The 25,110-nt window shown below is 43.3% G+C and overlaps 1 protein-coding gene across 4 annotated transcripts in view; it reads left to right on the top strand.

Moving 5' to 3' along the window:
* The window catches only part of ctnnd2b (catenin (cadherin-associated protein), delta 2b), a 122,777-nt gene that overhangs the window by 19,325 nt on the left and 78,342 nt on the right, over positions 1–25,110 (top strand). For all 4 annotated transcript variants that reach the window (XM_071918547.2, XM_071918545.2, XM_071918544.2 and 1 more), the window contains exon 3: positions 24,102–24,136. In XM_071918547.2, coding sequence (XP_071774648.1) covers positions 24,102–24,136 — 35 coding nt within the window. The remainder of the gene's footprint in view (positions 1–24,101; positions 24,137–25,110) is intronic.

The raw sequence follows: 25,110 nt of genomic DNA, 5'->3' as shown, positions 1-25,110 counted from the left end.
CCATTTTTGGATTAGGAAACAGTTAAAGGAGCACTGGCATAATGGAATTGAAATATAGTTTAGATGAAATGAGAAGTAACTTTTTCACCTTGTCCATATCATAACGTCCACCTAGCTTCACCATGTTGACCTTATTCACATGGTGGCCATTTTGAACACTCAGGGTGGGAAACTCTACCTGGAAAAGCAGGTCCAGCTGCTCTACACCACAGATTCACACTGAAAAACATATCAGAAACAAATGTATCTCAAGAATCAGAGGGATTTCGGTTCACATTTTAATGTATTTGGCCCGTTATCTCTACCTACCAGAGTCTAGTCTAGGCAGCTAGCTAGTAGCTAACTAACTAGTAAGCTAACTAGCTAACTTCCTGCTAAATTCAGGCAGTTGTTGTTGATGTTGCTAGCTAGTCTGGTAACTGTTTGTCTATCTGAAGTCCTCACTTATGTGTTGAAGTAACGCTAGATCTTCCAGGTACAATTTTCCACCTCGAGTGTTCAAAATGGCCGCCGTGTGAATAAGGTCTTTTCACTTTCAGTTTGTTCTGGTCCAACATCCTGTTTCAACCAGAAATGCCTTGAATTACAGAAGCAGTACACCATCAAAATGTTGTTTCCTTATGATGTCGAATTATCCTGGACTAGCTTTGATGTATGAACATAAAAATGAACTGTAAAGTTCCCCAAAAAACAGTACATTTGTTGATAGTTAGATCTCAGTGTGCTCTACTAAAAAGGAACGCCACTCAATTTGAGTTCAGTCGGTACTCACTCCAAAATTCAGAAATGCATTAAATATGCCATTTGGTGGATGATTTTATCTGAAGAGAGTTATGACTTGCATCTGTAGCGTCATGAAGATGTTAAATCTGGAGCTGCTCCACGGAAAAAAATGAAGGGGAAGGCTGATTCGGTGACACAGACACCCTCACTGTCTTTTCATTCCCTACGGAGCAGCTCCAGTTTCCGCATCCCGATGGCATCGCAGGTTCGCGGAGCGAGGAAAAGTAGATATAGTAGAACCAGTGGACCGCACAATAGCGTGTGGAGTTGCCAGACACCGTGGCTGATGGCTGGTCTAGATAGCAAGCGGCAAAACAAAAAGGGGCGTGAACACTGTTTCGCTGTGTTCAGGATGGCCTTTCATGAGTGTGTCCTGCTTTAACCTTGCCTGGTGACTGAAAAAAGGGGTGAGGAGAGAGAAAATATAATCCAGGCTTTCCAAACTTTTCTTCAAGCCACAATATTGATTCTTTAGTAGTTTTTTTAAGCCCCAGAATTTAGCGAGAGAACATAAACATGTGAATCAAAGAGTTAGAAGTCCTTAGCAGGTGGGTCTCTTTAATATTTGGATTTGACAACTTCATTATAAAAGTGACTGAAATAACTGAAACAATGCTGTCTCCAGATAGGCTACAATCTGCAAGAAAGTTGGATTACATGAATGGATGTAATTGGAGCCCTGAAGATGTGGGGGTGCCGGTTGTTAAGGAATCCGCTCCTGTTGTGCTGCATTGTGGAGGATAAAGACCTTCAGAGGTGCTAATCAGTTCCTCAGCACTGCCTTTTGTTTCCAGTCTTAATCAGTCACCACAGGTCACAGTGTCTGCCGTGGCATATGCTGCTGCTTCATCACTCCGCTGTGTGTGTGTGTGTGTGTGTGTGCTGCTTTATCAGTCAAATGGAGACAAGGGCTTTATCTGCTGAAAGAAAAGTGCGACATATGTTGCCTCATCAGTTAAAGGGCCTGTTCCGCCCCGCATTTTTGTTTGAGTTAAGTTTGTCACACATTTAAAACCTCAAACAGCCTGTTCGGTGCTTCGCATGGGCCTTATCTTCTGCCTCAAAGATGGATAAGAACATAAGAATTGTTCAACAGGATGGCAAGATAATCGACTGCGATTGTGTTTGTGTGTTATACTTGATAAAGCACTGCGATTCAGTTCAAATCAGAGTTTGAGCGGGTGAGTTTTAGTTTTACTCACCATTGACGTGGACTTCAGTGTAACAAGTGCTATTCTATTCTATGGCCTTATCTAATCGCTCAGAGCTTAAGGGGGTGGAGTGAGTTTTTATTCACAATTGAGGTGGATTTAAGAGTTACAAGGGATCATCTGTTTTATTCTGTTCTATGCGCTTGAGTTTGCGTGTCCGTCACTTTTTTTTACCAGCCGACATTCCCTCCCTGTCATTGAAGTCGAAGCTGCTGTAAAACCACACTTAAAAAATGAATGGTCTGCGGCTCTAGTCACTATTTATTCTTTTATTGCACTCAATATTTCATTGTCACGGCGACATGTGAAACAAGTGCTCCACATAGCTCACAACCGGTGTGCATTAGGGAAATTAAACAGCTAAAGTAACGTAATTCCTGAGCTGTCGTTCTGAAGTTGCCCCGACACTGCCTGTGCTTTTTTTTTTTTTTTTTTCAAGCCAGCTATCACCTCAGCTGAGGAAACTGCTGTTTTCTGCCTGAGGGCAAGCCTCTTCCTCTCCTTCTCCTTCTCTCCTTTTGTTATTCTCTTTCCCTCTCATTCTCTTTTGTATCTCCGGTTCTCTCACTTTCGCTCTTGTCTTCGCATTCTTTTGTAACTCTGCATCCCTCCTTCCGTCTTTTCTAAACTCTCAAGTTCTAAACTCTGGTTTTCGGGCGAAACCGGGAAACAGAGCAGTACAGTTTACGGTTTAAACACACCGACTTGATTTAGAGCAGTTATTTCGAACCCTGCAGCGCTTTCTCCCCCCTTAGTTGGGTTCGTTTTGTACATATGAAAACACAGCAATTGCCCTTGGCTGCGGACCAAAACAATCAGGCCCGGAACTTGTTGAGAGCCTGGTCTAAACCAACCCTGGAGCGCTTCGTTAAGAGGGAGAACGTGATCTGACTGTGATCCCTTCCTGCTATAGGAAGCACTGGGCACTGTGTTCCCGCATCAGATATCTGACCAATGAGGCGAATGACTGCTCCCGTGTGGCTTCTGTTGATATATCACAGCTAGCTTGAAATGTGTGTGAAATGTAACCGAACCAATGCAACAGAGTAACCTGATTTGGACCAAAACGGACAAAGTATAGCTTTGAAAACACATCTTTTCCTCACTGTTCCTGTCTCTTTCTCTCTCTCTCTTTTTCTATCTAATTATCTCTATCTGATTAATTTTGGTTTGCTTGAAATTACCAAACCAATGCGTGAATGCAACAAAGAAACAACCCGTCCCTTAATTCAGACCAAAGGAAACGGACCAGGTTGAAAACGCCCAAGCAAAACAAGAGTGGTATCTCTCTCTCTTTTGTTTCTGGCTTTCTCTCTCTCTCTCTATCTCCCTCCCTTGGCTTACGGTGTACCTGCTCCCTGGCTACCCTCCGTTTATCTAATCATCCAAGAGGACCCCTGACCGCGAGTACACACCCGGTAAATGGATAGCGATGCTCCGGTGGCACCGTGGCGGCCGCTCCACGGCGCCGGCCCGAGGATTAGCGAACCTCCCGGGGCGGGCCATTTGTCTGCCTGCCTCTTTGTGCGGCAGTTTCTCTGGCGATTGGATGCACGGCTGCTGAGCGGTGAGTGTGCGCGCGAGCGTTGGCTGTTCACCGCAGCGCCCGGCGAGGCTCACCGCCGTTTTGTCTGGCGGCGGAGCGCGAGCCGTCTAGCGGGCCCAGCGAGCGCCCATTACCCAGAAGCTGTCAGGCCGCTCGGCTGCCAGCTCAGTCTCTCGGTAAAGCAGCTCTCCCTCTGCTTCTCGTCGACGCTCAGGGGTGCGCGTGCACGCAGACCCCAACCGGTGCTTGAGCATCTGCCCGATTGCCCTCGCCAAGAGAAGTGCCCTCCTTGACTTTAAACCTCCAAATTTGTGAAAGAAACATTTTGGCGTGCCCTCTTGCCTTGCCTTCAAGCGTTTTGTCGGTCGGGCTCGGGCTCTGTCTCAACACAAACACGCGTTGTGCCCTTTTTTGTCGTTCGAGCACCTGCCCTCTAAAACAGGGGCTCTCCACCTTTTTGGCTCGTGAACCCTTAAAACGACCCCCTGTTACAGAAGTGCATAGAGAAAGAATGAGATAAAGAATGATTTTCTTTTTTCAGCTTCTTTCAATTATCAGAGTTCAAGAGGCTGAAAAGTATTCCGTATTTCACAAGAAAAAGGCAAAACAAATTGAGAAAAGGGTTAGGGTTAGGGTTATAATAGACATGATAATAAATTTGTATAGTAGAAATTGTTTTTTTCCCCTATCCTATAAATCATTTCGTGACCCCTCAAAATTTATCTCGGGACCCCCTGGGGGTTTAGAACCACTGCTTTAAAAGGTCTCTGCATGCCCCTACATTCTCAGCAAAGAGTTCCAAAAGAGTTCTTTGCAGGGGTGTGTGGTTCTACTGAGACTATTTCCTGCTTTGTTTTTTCTTCTCTTTTTGGAAGGGAGGCTTCCCTCAGTAGACTTTTATGCCCCTATGGAGGCAATCCAAAGAATCCCTTATGGTTCCACGTAGCACCTTTTCTCCACGGTGCAAGATGGTGGCATCAGGAGCCAAATTCAGGTCAGTGAGTCATCAGACACTTGACTCCTAACACCAAACGGCGCTCTCTCACCTCATATTGAGTGATACTCGCTCGCCCCGTGTTACAGCCTTGCTAATGTGTGTAATCTATGCGTGACAAAAAAAAAATTTTTTTGCTGGTGAATGTTATAGTTGGTGGTGGATTTTATCAAGTTTGGGCGATGCTAACGAAACATTTTGGCTAACAGGCTAACATGATACTGAAAGACAGCTAACCTACCAGAGCGTAGCTGTAGAGTGGATCTCTTCTTCTTGACAATACATTGGTGAATGTGAGCAAGAGTGATAGACTTTGAGAAGAGAGGAGAGCACCAGGGAAGAGCTAGAGAGAGACAGAGAAAGAAGGAAAGGGAGGCAGTCTGGTGCATTGGCTGATTTATTGATTTTGTGTGGTAGCTTTGCCATCGTCACTCCAACTGTAGTTTAATGTCACCCCATTATACGATGAGCATGTGTGATAGGTAGCCTGTTGTTTGAAGATCACTGCAGAATGTGGGAAATTGTGGATTAATTGTAGCCCGTCCCTTACAAGCGATCGGCACAATCGGAAAGCTCTTATGAAATATAAAGTGTGTGAATTCAAACAGAACAGTGGGATGTCTGAAGCTCCTGACAGGAATGAGATTACCTGAAGTTCATCATTCAATATGTCTAAAATATGGAGGATCCAGTCTATAACCTGTTATTATTTTGTCAACAAAGGACTTAAGTTAAAGACTGTAATTTCTTTTAAATTTGTGCAATCCATCATTTTGTAAGAGTAGGTGTCACTTTTTTGCCAAACATTTAATTTTACTTCTCAGAATGCGTCCATTTAGCCATGAGACCATGACTAATGATTAGTGAGTGCTGATCATATTTTCCTTTTTTCCGCATGCTGCGAAAGGCACCGTGTCACTTGTATGTTTCTCAACACATGGTTCCACCCTATCATTACTGGAGACATGCGTGGTGCAGGGGCGGAAATCACGGGGGGGACAGGGGGGTCCGGACCCCCCCTTCCTGGGACTAACAGAGAGTTGTCCCCCTCAATATATCATTGTAAACATAACTATATAATTTTAAATAATATAATAATATGCATTGAAAGCACTTGTGCTAATTATAGACGCAAAACAATGCGTTTTTAAGTTTCGAAAGATTGTGTCCCCCCCTCATACGCCTCACAGTGGTTTGGTCCACTGCCTACCTGCCTCCCCGAACCCCCACACACACACATTAGCCCTCGGTACGAGTGTGTGTAGAGGATCTCTGGAAGTGTGTCAGTGGTGGCAGACCTCCAGTAAGTAGCTGAGGTTAACTTAAAACAAAGGATGTGTCAGACATTTTTCTTTACTTCTACCACTCAATAGAATAAAACACATTCACAATTGTAATCAGACTACATTTTGTTCCGTTACCTCGCGGTTGAATCTTGTGCGTCAGCGTGTTGGCACGAGCCGCGTCTCCTAATGCATGTATGTGTATGGAGGCAGGAGGTCTGTCCACAATTAAAATCATCATAACTCGCTGAATTTTCGACCGATTTTCAAGCGGTTTGGTTTGTTACAAATGCCAGACATGTATTTATGATACAGGATAGTTGGTTAAATTAAAATGCGAGATTTCATACCAAAATACTTTATCTTTTGTAGATGGTAACAGTAATATTTCTATAATATAATATTTAAGATTAACTTACCCTATGTAATTAGGTTCTAAGTATATTATTTTTTTCTTACTGCATGTAAAATGGCTGCCACTATGTTATTTTGTTCATAATTTTGGAAATAAATGAAGACTTAATTAATAAAAAAGACATAATTACAACAAACATGATGTTAAATATAAGTACGTTTCTGGCAGGCTTCATAGCGTTCTGGACTTTTACACATTGACAGCAAAACATTAGAGATCTGCTTTTTCGGGAAAACAAAATCTAATTAGGCATATATTAGCTTTAGTTCAATTAATGGGTGTTGCATCTCACCTACTACTGTAAATAACCTGCATGCTGTGTGTGTGTGTGTGTGTGTGTGTGTGTGTGTCTATTTGTCAGCCAGCCAGGTCAGTTAAAATGGCAGAGAAAAGAAAAACAGACATCCGATCATTTTTCAGTGCACCGAAACGCCAAGTAGAAAGACCCCAGTAATATCAAAGGCAATTTGATAAAATCTTCATAAGAAAGGAATGAAGTGCTTATGGAAATGTTTCATAATGGACCTCTATATACATTTAATACAACAGTACTTTTGGCGGCACCTTTGGTGTCCCCTTCAGGAATTGCTCTTGAGAAATTTTTCTGTTTATTGTCCCCCCCAACAGTGAAATGAAATATCCGCCCTTGGCGTGGTGCTCCGTCGTGCTAATCATAAAATTGTAATTTTGTTCCCATATTGTTCTGGTTGTGAAAGACAAAAGTTACAGAGAAAACAGTTCTGTTGTTAAGGGGAGAAAACCACACAATTTATGTTTCAACAGCCATGATGACTAATTTTTGTCTACATTTTACAGTGATGCATGCACTTTCAAGACACGATGCAATTTTAATAATTTCACTTTAATGAACTTTTTCCTGTGTTGGGTAGCATCAATATGTTTTTTAAAATTTGTCTGTTTTTTTTTTTTAGCAGAAATTTTTCAGTCCTCTTTCCATCATGCCTATGAACTGCATCATCTGGAATCACATTACACGCTACTCTCTAAATGCCAGCGCTCTGAATGGCTATGGCATCCTTATGCCTGGATGAAATGCAGACAGGCTTTTAGTTAAAGGCCAGTACCTCTAAGCCAATGTCCCTGGATGTGGAGTGCAGCTTGGGTGAACCGGCTGGTATTTTGAATAGCTGGAAATGCTCTGAAAGCCTCTGAAAGATAGAGAAGGAAATATATCGATATGGGCGAAGCACGCGTTGGTGTACGATCATTCGGTAGCGGTGCACTCTGTGTTGAGGAATAAACTGCGATCTATTGCATTCAATTTGCCTTTATTTTTCTTTTATATGGGAGCGTTTTGATATTGAATGGCTCACTCTCAATGCCATTCTCGCTCGCACACAACACTTTATCCTTATCTCTCCTTTCTCCACCCTCTGTTAAGTCCATATCTATGTCGCTCTGTTTCGCCTTTTATGTCAAGAAGGATTGCAATATAATGACAATGATGGTGCTGTTTATTGAAGATGATGAGGATGATTATTTTTAAGCCTTTATTGATCCGGAGGAGGTTGACTGTGCATGCACGCTGTTTTCCGTTAATGCCCTGCTTCACATTCATACAGTTACACACATTCACATCTGAGATCTGCCCAGTAAAACCGCAGTCTTCTTCTTCTACTAGAGCAACTGGGGGTTCAATGGTGATGATGACTGTGGCGATGGAGATGGAGCCGGTGGCGGATTCATTCACGTGTTCTTCCTATTGATCTGTTTTAGTGACAGGGGGCAAAAGGAAGGGAGGGAGAGGAAATAAGACGGCGGGTGCAGGTTACATTTTAAATCCAAATCCATACAGCACTCCACCTATTGATCTCGGTAAGTGAGTGAGGAGAGAGGAGAAGGATGAGTTGGAGGAGGAGGAGGAGGAGGAAGAGGGAGAAAAGGGAGAAGGTCAGCATATGGTGTGATCCATACAGGGCTCTCCCCTATTGATCAGGTGAAGGGACAGGGTCCGATGGAGAGGAGAAGACAGGATGGGGAAGGGGAAAGGAAGAAGAAAGCAGAGGGGAGGGGATAGGGAAGGACAGCTGGGCTACATAAATCTGGAAAGTATGGAAAAGTATGAAAAATGAATTTGATGATTTCCAGGTCTTCAAAAGTTTGGATATTGCAGAACAATGTCTAGAAAAGTATTGAAAAGTACTGTCGTTTGTTCCAGAAAAACATACGCCAATGGGTATTGTGCAGCTGTTAGACCCATTGCAATATCATATATTTGTGATTTCAGTTACAAGGGTGGAAGAATAAAAATATTTTTACTCATGTTGTAGTAATTGAGTAGCTTTTTTGTGCCCTTATACTTTTTTGAGCTATTTTTTTAAGTCAGTAGCCTAATTTTACTTTTACTGAAGTACGCTTTGACTAAACTAGGCTTTTGCTCTCCATAGTATACAAGCACTGCATCAGAAACTAGCCAAAAATTGCATTATTTGCATCAAACCTGCTAAAGCATGAGATACTAGTTAGCCAACTGTGACAATAAATGATCAAATTTGTCCATGATAGTAGTTTAGTTAACATTAGACAAAAAGCTATCTATCCAGCTACAGTATTATTGGTTTGTTGTCTAGCTAGTTTGCCACCCTTGCTAGCTAGTTAATAGCAAAACAAGCATCAGTGTAGTAACGTTATTAACAAGGGCGTTTTAAGTTTATCACAGATTTAATTATGACATAAATTTCAAATTCTTACTTTTATCATACTTAACATAGTTTGTAATAACATGTAATCACATATTGAACTCTGACCTCACCCTTTTTGCATTGCATTGGAGAGATATGCAACGGTGTCTTTTTCATTAAAGTAACTCTGTAACTTTTGTTCTGAGTACAATTTAAATGAGGTATTTTTCATTTTTACTTAACTTTACTTAAATTTGACAACAATAAGTTATAGTTATAGTTATAGTGAGGAATACCTTTCAGCTACAGTGTGGTACAGCCTTGTTGACATTCATGTCACTCATCCACTGTCAACATATATCATATCGAACACAACCAAAATCTTCCAAATGCTGAAATTAAGGTCTAAAAGAGTCTGCCATTTTGAAAATAGGAAATGTGATGGAACCCTGGGCGAGGAAAGGATGAGAGGAAACGAGAGAGGAGCGGATAGAGGCTTGAAAAGAGGAGAGGGAAGGAAGAATGCAAAGTAAGGAGACAGGAGGAGAGAGAGAAGGAGAGAGGGAGTGAGGGAACAACAACAGCGAGGGCGGAGGGAGGGAGGGAGGGAGAGGAGCGGAGAGGAGATGTTTTCCCATGTTAAGCCCTTTTAACCCCCCACCCTGCAAACACAAATGCACACCGAGTTAGCATGAGTCACTTGGAGACCCAGACACTCTTAATAAGCCTAATATCCTCTACCGTCACAGACAGGCTGTGTCTGTCACACTCGGGGGTGGGTGTCTGTGTGTGTGTGTGTGTGTGTGTGTGTGCGTGTGCAGGCTAACTGGCTCCCAGTGTCGGTACAGTCATATGGGAGTATATTATTGATCTGCCAACGGAATGGAGACAGGACTGTCACAGTTAAGCTCCGATGAAAACCTCCTTAGTCCACACGCACGCACACACACACACCGTAAGATATTGCACACAAACACGCATGCACATAAACACACAAATACACATTCATGCTGACTTGCTGACAAAAAAGCTTGTTATGGCTGAAGCACACAAGCTTAACTACAGTATCTGGGTAGACTGGAAGAAAGAAGGAGTTTCAATGCAGGGTTAGAAATTAACTTCATTTTCAGAGGGCATTTTTGACCCCTTGATCTGATTTTAGGGGCATTTTTGTCTTTTTGGCGGGCATTTTTATTGAACTATGAAATAACATATTTGCATTGTGTATAAAATGCAAATATACAAGCGGGCCTTACAGGAGAGGATGGTGCCGTTTCCCCCTCTCTATCCCCAACCGGTCCATCTTCCACTCCTCAATTGTTGACTTTTATAGCATATTGGCTGTTTTATTTTTTGTTGATGCAGTGGTTTGTGTGGGGTCAGCATTTTCTTCTACTGCCGGCTGCGCGGTGCCAACATTTCCCACTGTTTCAGGCTGCGTGCTCTGGTCTTATAGGCTCCCACGAATCACCTACGGTAGCCCACAGGGGACACTCATTCACGTGTGAATAGTTGACAACTCAATGAAAAAAATGGGAACAAAGTGAAATGCAGTTATCGGGGACATTTTTTACCCCCTCATGTCTAATTCCACAGGCATTTTATGAACTTTCAAGGGCATTTTTGCCCCGAGCCCCTGTTCATTTCTGACCTTGTTTCAGAGTGAATATACAAGCCTACAGCTACTCAATTTTTTATCACGTGGGATGTAAGACTTTATCTAAAATGCATTGAGATAAGGTTATAGGTCTTTATCAGAAATTTCTTTCTCATGACCAATTGCAGATATGTACAGAGTTTTACGACAGGAGCTCAAACAAGACTGGACATTATGCTTGTTCAGTGTTTTCAGTTATTTTCTATAGCACTCTCCTTTAAGCCAAGTATTGTAATTTTGTAAAAGTAGAGCTCAATGACAAGATGCACCAAAGTTAATCCAGGTGCAAAATGATAAGTAGATATTATGTTGACTTTACAGCTTTGCTGCTTTACTTGGTCTCCAGTGAAGCGGCAATGCTGTAAAGTCTACTGCAACTTTGACATGACTGAACACTCCCAGTTTTATCTTTGCCATTTGTGAATATAAAGCCCCACTGACCACACAAACTGTTTGAACATTTGCCTTGCTAGCAATCATTGGTTTACAACACAAAGTAGGATTAACAACTGACTCCTGCCAATTGAAACAGAGATGGAAATTAAGGATTTTGGGCCGAAGTTTCTACTAGCCTGGACAAATTACTATAGATAATGTAATAATTCAGACCATGCTCTAAAATTATATACATGTCTAAATATCACAAGTTTGTGCTCTTTTGTATATTTTCATTAATATTTTATTAGATCAGTATAAGTAATGTAATGTTAAATCTTATCAAGGTAAACTACAAAGCACTTGGAAGAGGGCAAACATCCACCAATGCTGAACAATTCTCCAGCTAGCAAAGTTGCAGCCTGAACTTGCAAATCTGCAGCCATATGTTTGTTTATCATTTCTCTTCTGGGTTTGATTTACCAGGAGCACTTGAAAGCAGCACTTGAATGGAACGCTGTTTAGCAACCGACTTAGAAGTCCGGGATGTCGGACTTTCCCACCGGCACTTGAACGCAGCATAATATTTCTGGCTAAAAGCGATAATCGTCTGGGTCAAGGGTTATCTGTCCACCGGATTTCAGCCAAACGTCTTGCTAACAAACAGATAAACAGACAGGGATGAAAGCAAAATGAAAGTTTATGTTGTCTAAATCTGTCAGTGAGGTACAGAGCTGCCTGCCTGTCTGACGCCTCAGCTTTGAGCATTGTCACTATGGCAACAGGCAGAGTTCCGGCTGAAGCAGTGACGAGCCCAGTGTCACCTAACGCACCTCCACCCCTCTAATGGCCTTTTTCTTTAAAGGTGAAGTGCTTGTCACTGTCAGTGTGACATAGCAGCAATGAAATTGGGTGGATCACATTTAGCTAGTTGCTCCTTAAATGTCTATTCACATCTTAGCAAATCTCACTGGCCTGACGGGCTAGTGATCTTTGTATGTGACTCACCCAAGATGGAAAATAATACGAGTATTATTTCCAGCCTGATTCACACACTGACCACCTGAAGCTCATTTGGACTGTGACACCGGTGGATAAAATCATACACCACCGTATGAGATGGACTGTTTTCAGAAAAACTTAATCAACTACAGCAACAGCTAATTTCTTTAATGGGCTCATGGCAACCTCGCAGCCAGCCACACCTGTGCAGTCGCAGCAGCACAATGGTATTGACAATGGGGAACCGGTCGATAGTCGGCCATTTTGGCTCCAAACTGATGTTGTCCTAAATTTAGCTCTGGAGGTCTGCCATCCAGTAAAATGGCTTGGCTGGACCGATCAATGCCGATAAGGGGACCTGGCACACAGCTTCTAATAGAGGGAGTGTGTGTATGTGTAGCGAATGTGTGTAGATACACATGAGCGTGTGTGTTTATATTCTTTTGAGTTTGTGTGTGTGTATGTGTGGTGCTATAGGCCAAGTCCAAAGCCAGCTAATTGATTTGACATTACATCAGCCTAGTAGCCAGCTGGAGTAGACGGCCACAGCTTTGGCTTGTCAATCTGGCCTGGGAAAAAAAAAAACACAGCACACTATCACTAATGCCCCAGTGGCTGAACTAAACACAATGTTTTGGCACTAAGTCTATATCACGTATCAGTTTCCTTGGAGCGCTTGTCCAGGGAACGGCTCCGCGGCACCGGGAGACGCAAATGTCCTTTGAGTCTTATAGAACGGTCGCAGGTAAACTTATGCGCTTCGCTGCAGTAGCTGGGGAAACATTTTTCATCTTCCCTTGAAGTCTCCTTTTTTTGATTCCGAAACCAGCCGATGAGAGAGTGTGTCGGCTTGCATTATATGAGTGATTTGTAACAGAGTTGAAATAGTCTTTTTTTTTGTTTTTGTTTTTAATAAATGGCCTCTGAACAGCTATCCCAAAGGGAGGTTTTGTCTATTGACAGTCCCACTTATTTATAGCTCTTGACAGGCTCAATATTTTGGCCCTTGATAACTGGAATGAGGCAGGAGATGGGGAGAGCGTTGCCCTACTGAAGTCAGTACACATCAGCTTTTGTTTGCATGGCGCTCAGCTGAAGAGATGACTGATCGCGCCACTCTGTGAAGTCCTGAAGCGCCGCTCCCCGAGACTCTTTGTAGTCCTGCAAAAGGACCGCTCCGAACAGAATAGAGACGCATCGCGGCCGATCACTTTCGACATCACGTTTGTTAAGAATAATTTCCGTCTCTCCGTTTGAAAAAAGCGGACGGATTGGCGGAGGTTGGAGAAATTTGACACGTGGATTATCAATGTGCCAAAAGAGATGCATATACAGACACTGCTAGGGATGTTATCTGTCCCTGGCCAATTCACAGGATGGTTCTGGAAAGATTTGGCCGATCCCACGTGGAGAACCAACATGTCTTCCTCCTCAGCTCTCATTTAACTCCTGGCCCCGAGTCAAAATGGCCGCCTCCCACATTGGCAGACTAGGAAGTCAATCTGACCAATTTAGTGGGTCACAGGAGACTTCTGCTTCTCTCTCTCTCTCTCTCTCTGTCTGTCTCTCCCTCTCTCTCCCTGTGTCACTCCATTTGTTTGGACCATGCGGACGGAGTAGCTGTGGTGGCGAGCTGCGCCTCGTCCCACTGTGCTTTAATCACTCGCTTCAAAGGGTCGCATGGTCTCTCTCTAGATGGCAGAGGGGAGGAAAATGAAGCTCCGGTCTTTGCCAGAATTCCTGTACAGCAGATTCGGACTAGGCTGATGCCGCCCCCCCCCCCACCCCCACCCCCCACCCCTCCCCATTCACCTTCACTGTCCTAGCTCAAGATTGGCGACTCCCGCTGAGCCTTTTATTAAAAAGGAACAAAATTTCACTAAAAATATGATCGGTCACAGCCGGACGCAGCGTTACGCATCCGGTTAGTGCTATTTTGAATGTTGATTGGAGTCTGCTGCTTTCCACTGCTTTTGTGGGCCAAACTGAATTCACGTTGTGGTTAAATTTAAAGAGGTAAAGTTTAACATTACACATTATTGATTTCTTTAGGGAAATTCTCTCCCCCTCCACAGGGAGGTCAAAGGTCAGGCTCAGCTACAGAACAGCAGCTGGTAGGGATTCGGTGTCTTGCTCAAAGACACTTCAGCAGGGTGGATATTTACCGACATTTTGCTTGACGCTGGGTCCAGTTGAAGGGTTTGAACCCAGGTCCAGTTGAAGGACGGCCTCCCTACTCACCACACCACCCTGTAATGCATTATGTAGTACATTCAGTGAGTGCAAACTTTCTCGCCGTCTCCTGAGCCTCGTGGCATTTTAAACCTGTTGAATCCTCTACTCCCTAGAGATATGAGATACAGCCAAACTAGATAGTACCTGCACAAAGCAACCACTGCCTCCTATTGTTCCAACATAATGCATAATTAGGTAAAACTCGGCTGACCGGGCAAGATAAAGCACATAGTTACAGAGTACACCGGGGTCCTCCATCTCCTAGCTTAGACTGTAATTAAAGGTCCACAATAGCCGTCTAGGGATGTGCCGGGGTTTTTTTCCCCTGGCTGGCTGATTGGCTGTCTGACTGCCTCCTATGCTAGCGGGATATTCATGCTGGCATCCCGTCTCAATAATAGTTCCATCCCTCGACTCAGCATATACCTCCTTCTGTGGTTGGGTTGTGTGTTTATCTGTATTCTCCCAGGGTCTGAAATGAGAGGGATAGGTTTCAGGTTATAGCTGTCTTGTTATTCTCTCTGGACCCGTATCAGGCTTCCAAGAATAGGAATGCTGACCAAGGCTCATCCGTCATGTTCCATGTTCCATACGAATTTAACTATGGCTCCGAATCGGTCTCCAATTAGCATTCCCATCCTGAGACACTGGCTTCACGCAGTAAAACAGGTGCTTGCTGCATTGTTTTTTTCTGCCTTCTTAGAATCAAATTCCATTTTTTCTCTTTCCAGCTGTCAAGTGTAAGGGATGGTCTGAAGTTGTATGGTATTGAACACCTTTTCAGTTCAACCTGACAACATTTGTGAGAGCGCGAGAGCCTCTAAAGACCCGATGCAGGATCAATACATGATGGTGGATGTCTGACATGGCTACCACTGTGTAAATACAAGCCTCCCTAGGTAGCTGTAGAATGGACAAAAGATTTATTTTATTTTTACCCCACTCCACTTGCAGCTAGCCTTGTATCTACTGTAGGAGTCACTGTTTATGTGGCTTGCCGCCAAGCTACACCGCAGTCATCGAGTGCTCCTGTTCCCGTTGGGCATCAGCCATTGAATTATGGCTCTCTTTGAAGTCATTTCAACTTGCTATACTGGCTGTTTCGCGTTGCATTTTGTGGCAGTTTCCCCAGAGAGTCTGACAGGCGCGCTCCTCCTATCATTCCCACTGTAGGGAAAAGTTATGACATTGACATGCTGCCTGCTGTAGCAAAGAGGCTTCCTGCTATTTCCCAAAGCTGAGTGTGTGTACATGCACAGAGCATTCAGGATACTAGCTCGTACCGTAGTTAAGGTGATGAACAAACATAATTTTCTGATTATTACCATAGAAACTGTTTACACAGGCTGCAAAAACTAAGAATAAAAGGTAGAAGGTATTTTCATGTCTTAGCATTCTGGCTATTATCAGCATTTCCCAGCAATCACATTCGGGTTTCTCATAAACGGGATTTGCGCTTATCTGGGTTTATTGTAAATGGAATATGGAATATACATGCGGAAAACTTGAGTAAATAATAATGAAAATGTCCGCCACTGGCCGAGCAGCAAGGGTGATGATACGTGGGCAGCTTGATGCTGGGTAATGTAGCCTGCAGAAAGTAATGAGGATTGGCAAACACAGTCAAGGTGGATGACACGATATGGTCCTGTATAGCTGAATGGGCCACAGTTAGGGGTCTGACTCCCACTGAGGCCACCCATGCTAAACAATGTATGTCCTCATGGTGCTTTAAGGTAATTTAGATAAAAGTATCTACCAAGTATGTACCAAAATACAAAAGTATCATGAAGAAATACTGTTGGTCCCTCTTTGCTACTACTTTTGCTCAAAATGCTGCCTATATGATGACTATTTGATGTTAACTGCATAGAAATGCATATCCAGAGCTTATCAATTCTAACAGAGGAGCTTAACCAAAGCTGGGTCTATATCTTAAAGAAGCAATAGATAACTTTTCTCTATTAGGTGAAACTTGGCAGCCTAGAGCAAAAGTGGGTCCCAGAAAATTGCGCGCTACATCAAAAGCGACCGTACACACCAAATTTTCATGGCACACTCCCGCCCATTAAAAACTGAGAGTGTGTGTCCATCAACTGAACCTGCAACTTACAAGGCGATGGCAAAGATGTAACGCTAGATACAATGCTATAAGCCAGGCTTTGGTCCTCAAACATCATTGACATTTATCTAAAATGTCCAGCAACATAATAGCCCATCCATCTACCTCATTTGGTGTTACAATCGAATTTTAGTATCAGATTAGTTGTCTGAGTGGAGGAATCGAGAGGCCGCGCCGGAGAGATCCGTGATAATGCGTGAAGCAAGGCCAAGCAGCAGAGATTGATGGACAAAGAAAGGGAGAGAATGAATATCGATGAGGCTCTTGAGAATAAGAAAGTGAGTCTATGCTATGTTTTTTTTCAAGGGTGAGGAGGAATCTTTGAGCATATTACACTTTGAATTATTTTTTAGGCTGACACTTGATAAGTGTAATGTAATCAGTCATTTGAGGGCCTACGTAGTGCTGGTAGGTGACCATATGCTTATCTAGTGATACAATTCAATACAACCACGATACGATGTAAGAAATAAAAGTTCAATGACAACAAAGCATGACTGTGCAGAATTATGTTTATTTCTGAGCCACAAATCTTTCTAGCAATGGCATTGGCCGTCTCATTTGTGATTACTACAGCAGAATAAAATGGAGCTAATATCACGATTCATTTTTCTGCCTCACGATACGTATTGTTGATACATTTTTGTATCGCGATATATTGAATTTCGATATATCGTCTCATCCCTACTTGATTTCAATGATGCAGGCCTCTCCAAACTATAGGTAACTATGGATATGCGGCCTTAGCTTTAATGAGCATAAACATAAGCAATGCAGGAAGGTGTGGAATGGCAGCAGTATTGTTTGGTGGGTTCAGAAACATAAAAAGCCTTTGCTCTCCTTTCTTTCTTTGTTTTTTTTTTTGTTTTCCTTTTTGGGTGGCCCTATTATCTAACAGCACTCCATACAAAAGGACCGGCCATTGCGGTCAGCATAGATAACAGATAATATGCGGGGCATGGAAATAGATGGATTATATGTGCTGGGTTCAGAATGTGTTTATTGGGTGGATAAAATGACCGGATTTTCATTGCTATCTCTGGCGTTCGCTCTTTTAAGCCCCCCTCATTGGATTTAGCAGATCTGTCTCCTTCTCTCTCTCCGTCTCTCTCTCTCTCTCTCTCTGTATCATATTCCAACTCTCCCCTGCTCTCTCTCCCTTTTTGTCTCACTCCCTCTCTTTCCCTCCTTTGTTTCCCCCTCTATCTTTGTATTATATTCCCACTCTCCCCTTCTCTCTCTGTCCTTATACCTCTCTATCTCTCTCTCTCTCTCTCTCTGTTTGTGTATCATATTCCTACTTTATCTCTCTCTATCTCTCTCTCTCTCTTCCCCCTATCCCTTTCTATTCTGTCCTTTTTCTGTCTCTGTACGCAGCGGGCCACTCTTTCTCTGTCTCTCCCCCAGCAGAGAGTGCGCGCAGTGAGAAGTGATTGTTAGAGAACAGGGGCTCGATTTGTAACATCACCTATTTTTTTCCCTCTAGAAATGGTACCAAATAGCCAAATGCACGCTTCAAAGTGGAGAGTCCAAGCTGCTGGAAATACGAGGTCAGAATGTACAACAGCAGGAGATCATTATTTGAAATTACAGAGCATTACTTCCCGTCTGTATTCTTATCCAACTGCAAGTAACAGCATTATGACGGTAATTTACCAAATGGTGCTTTTAAGTGAAATTGTCGTAGCAGGTCTCAAGTATTGCAGCTTTGATCCAACTTGCCACTCACTTGATTTGAATTATAGCTCACATCGCCCCCTTATGTATAGTCCCATTGCTGGGTGATTTGATGAGTACATTAGGGATCAGCAATGACTGAGATTCCCTTGCCAAATTTGTTTTAAATTACCTTGATCTTTGGTCATTTAAAAGGTAGCACTCAAATGGGGAAGCAAATGCAGGGACATAAACATTATGCTCAAGTAGATTTAAAATGTATTTCGAGCATATACACAGCCAACATTTCCCAGAGTCTTCCTCAGGGTTTGCTGGTTTTGTCCCATTTGAGCATCTTGTGCTACTGCTTCCTATTGGGAATGCACCGCCACCTCATACTTGTTCATCAGTTGTTGTCTTTTTCTTGAGTGGAGCCCCATTATGGACGACTACATTGGGGATCAACTAAATATGTGACGACAACTGGTTGACAGGAGGATGGACACTATCGCCCATCCCAGCTAGTAGGGGTTCATTGACATTTTGAACCTGAGATCCTTTGGGTACAGGACTGTCTCTCTCTCTGTGCTATCTCTAGGACTTTGCAATAACAAGTTGTATTGTTCCATTCAGAAGAGGCGAGCCAGCTGCACCTTTCATCCCTCACCCTGTGCTGGGTCATAGTGGAAGAGAAGACCTGTTGCTAGAGTCTTCCACAAAGACGCTCAGGAACGAGATCGGGATGTGGAGTCCGCTTTCTCATGGTTGATTATTCAGTGCTTGGCCTTCATAAACATTTGAATATTCAATGTGTGTGAAACTTTACAAAGGCTAGAGCAGATTATGGACTAAAGGAATTACTTAGATCATACAAAACAACACAAAAGAAAGCGTGGAGGTTTTTTTTAAATGACACCTGAAGTCCTTTAGTGGTCTACGGCACACACACATACACATGCACACGAGTGTCATTAGCAGTGATGAAGTGCCGCGCCGCGCCGTGACCTGCAGCGGGCGCGCGGGTTGATCACGCCGTCAATTAGTCCCCTCCCCCGGCTCGCTAATTATACTGTCGGATCCCATCGACGCACCATGGAGAATCGATGGGATAAAACTAACTCCGCGTGGTTCCTCGGCCGAAGGGTCAATGAGCTGTTTCAGATACCGAGGTCTGATTAGACGTTCCTGGGTAGCCCAGAAGACGAGGACTGCTTGTGTGGGCAGAGAGGAGGGAGAAGGAAGAGAGGGAGAGAAAGAGGAAGGAGGGAGGAAAGGAGGTGGTGGAGAGATAAATAGATAAATAGCAAAAGGCTGAAATGCTACACTCGGTAAGGGAGCCCGGTGGAGCCAAACGCCAGACGCAAAGGAGAGAAGTCTGGGCTCTTTGTTCAGCCAGTCATCGCGTCCTGAGTCGGATTCACAATCCAATTCAATTGTGTTCAGTGGATTATGGATTACTCCATTCTAGTCTAGAATAATCTAGTCCATTCTACTGATGAGATTAGGCTATAACAGAACATATTTGAGTCTCAAATATGTTCTGTTATAGCCTAATCTCATCTGTCTAGTCGGATTACATGGGATTCTGTTCTGTCCTGTTCTCCTTCTCTTCTCTGCTCTTCTTTTCTCTTCTCTTCGTGTTTAGACTGGTCTGGTATAGCCTTGTCTGGTCTAGTGTAGTCTGGTCTGGTCTAGTCTAGTCTAGTCTAGTCTGATCTGATCTAGTGTAGTCTACTCTAGTCTAGTCTAGTCTAGTCTGATCTGGTCTGGTGTGGTCTTGTCTAGTCGTGTGGTCTGGTCTTGGTTGGTCTTGTCTAGTCTGGTCTAGTCATCTGGGCTAGTCTTGTCTAGTCTAGTTTAGTCCGGCCTAGTCTAGTGTAATCAAATTGGATCCCACTGCCTATATTTCCTCAGCAGAGGCAGAACACTGAAACCTTGAGTCCATTCTCTTCCAGCCTTCTTGCTGTAACCACTTGATAACTTCACCCGGCCTCGTTCCCTCTTAAGATCCCGGCGAGGTTTCTGTGCGAGCGCTCACCTTGAATCTGGCTTTACGTGCATCACATCCCCCGGTATTGGTAAATAGCACGCATTTACCTGTCCTCCACCATTTCCAAGAGCGCCGAGGCAACATCCTCGACACGCGCGAACGCCGGCAAAGAGTAAATGCCAGGGCCGGCCCGCCCGGCCCTCAAAGAAAAACACTTGCTCTGAACTCCAGGCAGAGCCGACGAGTGATAAAAATCCTCATCATCCCGCTCCCGTCGAAGGTGTTTGTCGGATAAAAACACACTCCATCCTTGAACACACTCTCGCTCACTCTCTCTCTTGCCCTTCTCTCCGCTCCCCTGCTTTTGGTGTGTACCTCCTGTGTGTGTGTGTGCGAGCGTGTGGGGGTGTATTGTTTGGCATAATAATGCCTGATGAATGAGGAGTCTGCTTCGCTGACAGAGGGTCCCATTAACATGTACCGCTTGGATCCCCCTCGCAATCCGTCACACACCACATACACGCACACATACACACAGCTACACACACATGCAGAATGGAGGTAATCAATGGGATGATTTAATAGCATCTGTTCCGTGTCCAGAGGCAGTGAGTAGCGTTCGTACTGTAGCTGCAGTGGAGGCTTTGGGTTATAGATATGAAGGCTTTCATTCCAAAATGCTAAATATCCATTTTGAATCGCTTCGTGCCGCAATATTGGTTAGAAAGAGTTTTGCTATCTGACATCCAACAGTCAATATTTCCAAAAAACAAGTCATGCTACCTTCAAAATGTTGCTGTTTTGGAAGCAAAAGTCTTACTTTCATGCCAGCGATCATTCTGTCAGAGTAGATGTCATTGTGTTTTTTTGTACGAAGCGCTTCATCACAGGATTTTATTCCCGTTCTATTTTCAAGCAGTCCACTTCTAAAGGCCCGCAGGCGTAATATATATAACCGAACTTTGAGTATCCCCAGCTTATTAACGAGTGGGTGATCATCCGCCGGTCCGGGCAGAGATGGATCCGAAATGCTTTCAAACGCGGCACTCGAGGCTGTTTGATTCAACAGGCCCTCAGAAGTGGACGCATATCGCTATCCAGGAAATCTCACGTCGAGTGCCGCTCGCTCGCCAGAGGAGCGCTAAACATAACTTACCTCCGATGCTTTTATCCAAAGTGTCTGAGTATCAAAGTACCAAGAGTGCATAGTTCTTTTTTTTATATATATACTGTATATATATGGGTGGCTGCAGTGGGATTTGAACGCCTAACCTTAGCTGTACCAGTGCCAGTCTCTACCTACTGTACAATCTGGCAAGGAACATGCCTACTTCTGAGGCAATTGAAGCATTCCTCAAATAAATCATTATTTTTCTTACTACTCAACAAGTGTCAATCTAATAGGAACCCTTAATTAAAAGGTCCCATATGGTGTAAAACAGGATTCCCCTTGCCTCTTTGATTATAAAGGAGTTGGATGTGCTATATAAACATGGTGAAAGTATCAAAACGCACGGTCGCCAACTAAATCCACACAATCCATATTAGAAAAGCGAGCCTCTAAACGAGCCGTTTGGACTTCCATAACTTTGTGGCGTCACAAAGGTTCGCTCATTATCATTTTTGATTTCATTTGTGTTTTTTTCAAAGCGGTTGAGCAGTTATCATTGTTTATTACCGGAGAGTTTTCCCTACCTGTAGCTGCCTGGTCTGTGAAACGGTTAGCCAATCAGAATAGAGGGTCGTTAATATTAATGAGCCTTAAAGTCGAGATGAAACGGCATTTCGAGAGTATCTAACTTCCGTATCGTGACGTATTTCCGAGTGAAACAGGAAAGACAGGCGGGACATAACGTTGGGAGGAATTTGATTTGAACGTTGAAAAGTGGGTGTGTCATAACACCCGAAGACACACCGAAGTACCATGCTGTTGCTAGCTAGCTAACTAATGAATCTTAGCCTCTTAGCTCTGTGCGCTAAAAGTTGAAGATTGATTGATGGGTGGATGTCATGATATTATTGGTTGAAATTAGTTACGGGCATGCTTACGTAAGCACACGGCATATTTTGTTTTACAGGAAGAAAACATGATTGAATTTTGATATAAGAATACAATGCAATTGATTTTTGGTATTTTTTTTGGCATATATTGTTAAATAGGTGCACAGTATGACCGGGGATGTGATCTAAAAGGGTTAAAAAGGCATTTTTCATTTCATCTCGTCTTTAAAGACACAGCGACAGAAACAGCCTGTTCTTGGTAAGGCTCTGAGAGATGCTGGAAAATGAACGCGTAAAAATGGATTGAGAGTGTTTTTGGTGCATGACACCACACACACAGCTTTGAATGGACCTCAAGACAGAAAATAAAAGACTGGAAAGTGGAGAACTTTAAAGTTTTGGGATTTTGAAGTTTTCAGAGGCAGACCTGCCAGCTCCACAATCAAACTAAAATATTACCTGCCATTTAATATCTCTCAAATCTAGATCATCCATTTTTGGGATATACTTTGATCAGCCTGGGCATTGAGTTGTGTAATAGCTTTTAAATAGTGCCATAATTCACTTTAATGTTACTCTATCAGTGTTTTTGTAAGAGGCGGTGATAGCCTAGAGGTTAGAAAAGCAGCATTAAGAATAGTAGGGTGCCAGTTTGAATCCACAGACTTGCTCGCTTTTTGTAAGTAGAGTTGATTGTATTTGTGTGAATACAAACGACTTGGATTTTTATCCTCTTGGACTGCCAACATCGGTGGATTCCCTGCTGTGTTCGCCGCCTGTGTTGACACACTTCTGCAATTTGTGATGCCCAGTGGGAGATATCAGAGTGTACAAAAGATTCCCACATATCCTACATGAAATCACCACTAGGAGGCCGATGTGAAGCGTTTTTCCCAGCCGGCAGCTCATGTTTACGGTAAATCCGATATGTCATGAATGCAGCATTAACCCCCAACTGCTTCCAGTGGAGCTGCTCTGCACTGGGCAGCTCCCAGGTGTGGATGTGTGGAACTGTATGAATGTGAAGTAGGGACATAAAATGAGTACAGTAGATGTCACACACTGCATTTTAACATATTTACAGCCAACGGTTTTTAATTCAAGCGAAGGGGCAGCAAAATGGCTTCCTGACAGCCTAACCACCGGTTGGTAATTGTTAGTCAGGGTGTGTTTCCTCCAGTTAGGGCTTCTCCGACAAATGTTCAATACTCCTCTCTGACTGTCTGACTGCCAGCTGCTATAGATCCAGACCGATTATGATTCCTCTGCTGTGAGGCTCACAGCTCAAATCATCCACCGCTAACCCCTTACTGTGTGTGCGTGTGTCTGTGTGTGTGTGTGTGTCTATGTGATATTATCGCACAAAGCCTAATCACTGGGCTTACTGACTTCCTAAACTAACAAACAAACAAACAAACAAGCATGGGCTATTTGGAGCGACTGGACCCTTCCCAGTGTATTATAGTAGAATTGATTTGAATGGGAGGAGCCATTCTACACTTTCATGTTCTGTGGTCATTACCCAGCGCCATATGTCTACCTGTGTGTGTATTTGTGTGTGTGTGTGTGTGTATTCTACAAATTATGGAATATGTAATAACCCATTTTGTGTTTATGCTTTTTGTATTTTTTTTTTATTTTTTTTATTGATTCTCTGCCAGACGGATTTACACTGACATTTACTCTTTTTAAGCAACCTGTTAGCGCCCTTATATATATGTACTATATATATATGTAAAATATATATATCTCAATGCCCTTTGGACAAAACCCTTCTGAAATCTTTTTTTGTTTTTGGCAAGTCAGGTGAAACCCTTGAGGAACCAAAATCCCTTCAGGAACTAAGAAAAACAGCCTTGTTTTTAGATTGATGCCAATGCAGTTTTGGATTTATCTGATTGGCTTTGAAAAGATTGCATATCACCAAGGGTTGTAGAATTTTCCCAACCCATAGATATGTGTTTAATCTATTATTTTTTACTTTTTCGTGGCATTTGTGCATTATTAGATATGACTACGAGTGGAGATTGACAGGACCGATGTGAGAAAAGGAGATGGTGTATAATGGTGTAGAATGGGTCTGCTGAGGCACCAGAACAAACAAAACAAACAAAACTTATTACAAAAGGGTTTTTTTTTTTTTTGCTGCTCATATTTCTAACCCCTCTCCTCTTCTTTGTCTCTTACAGTTCAGCAGATGAGAAATTCCGCTGGAACAACCAAGGTAATATTTCCTGCTAAACGGTCTCATAAATATTGTCTGGTGCTCCATTGTTTGCATTCCAGTATTGCTGACTGTGCTTATTGCATTTGTAGCTAAAAATCATGCATTTACAGTTATCCTGCACAAGCGCTATGGTGGCTGCTGCAGCTAAAATGTGAATTTAAACTCCATCTATTTGCTCAAACTAGAAGCGAACAGGCTTGTTGTAACATAAAACTCTTGACAGCTGAAGAGAGAACTAGAGCCGGTTTGCAAAAAATTCTTAGCGTTTAGTTGAACCTGCTTAGAGTCCCAGATGGGTGGTGTTTGCCGTTAAGGACAACAGAATGAGTGTCAGAGCGCTTAGACGATTTGAAAGGAAACTTTGTATTCGTTTCTGTGCTTGAAAGCTCATTTGACGCTATCTTAGTGGTCTCTCTCTCTCTCTCTCTCTCTCCCTGTCAGTCCGGTGGAGAAGTATGGAAAGTTGAGAGTAGATTGATTATCCGAGGGCCGGGCGGGCGACCTCCGGCGACAAAGAGCCGACTGACACCGGGGGGGAAGGCCAAAAGGTTTCCGCTCGAGAGTGTCCGCTGTTTTAATTTGTCTGTTTTTGTTGCGGCTCTCTAAAACTCGATTTACTCTGTCCCGAAAAAAAAAAAAAAGGAAAGCCCTCCCTTGCTCCGAATCTGACCTTTTGATCTCGTCGCCGCTCGCTGAACGCGGAAAAGCCGTCGCATCTGGGTCAGGCAGGTTTAAAAAATGAGTTTGGGTGTGTGTTTGTGTGTGTGTGTGTGAGGGAGAGCGTAAATCCAGCCTAATGCCCCGGACAGCGCTGGAAATGTTTCACCAACAGCATCAAGATCGTCGGTCTGCAATTGCGTCAGTGGAAGTCAATAAAATCAGCCTCCTAAATCCACTCGCTATTGCCATCTATCCCTCTCTCTCCCTCTCTCTCTCTCTCTCTCGATAAGAGATTAATGTTGCTCCTCAGA

Source organism: Centroberyx gerrardi, chromosome 13 (genome assembly GCF_048128805.1).
Source record: "Centroberyx gerrardi isolate f3 chromosome 13, fCenGer3.hap1.cur.20231027, whole genome shotgun sequence".
Taxonomy (NCBI): Eukaryota; Metazoa; Chordata; class Actinopteri; order Beryciformes; family Berycidae; genus Centroberyx; species Centroberyx gerrardi.
Note: the sequence above shows the minus strand (reverse complement) of the source record. Positions and strands in the feature narration are given on the sequence as shown.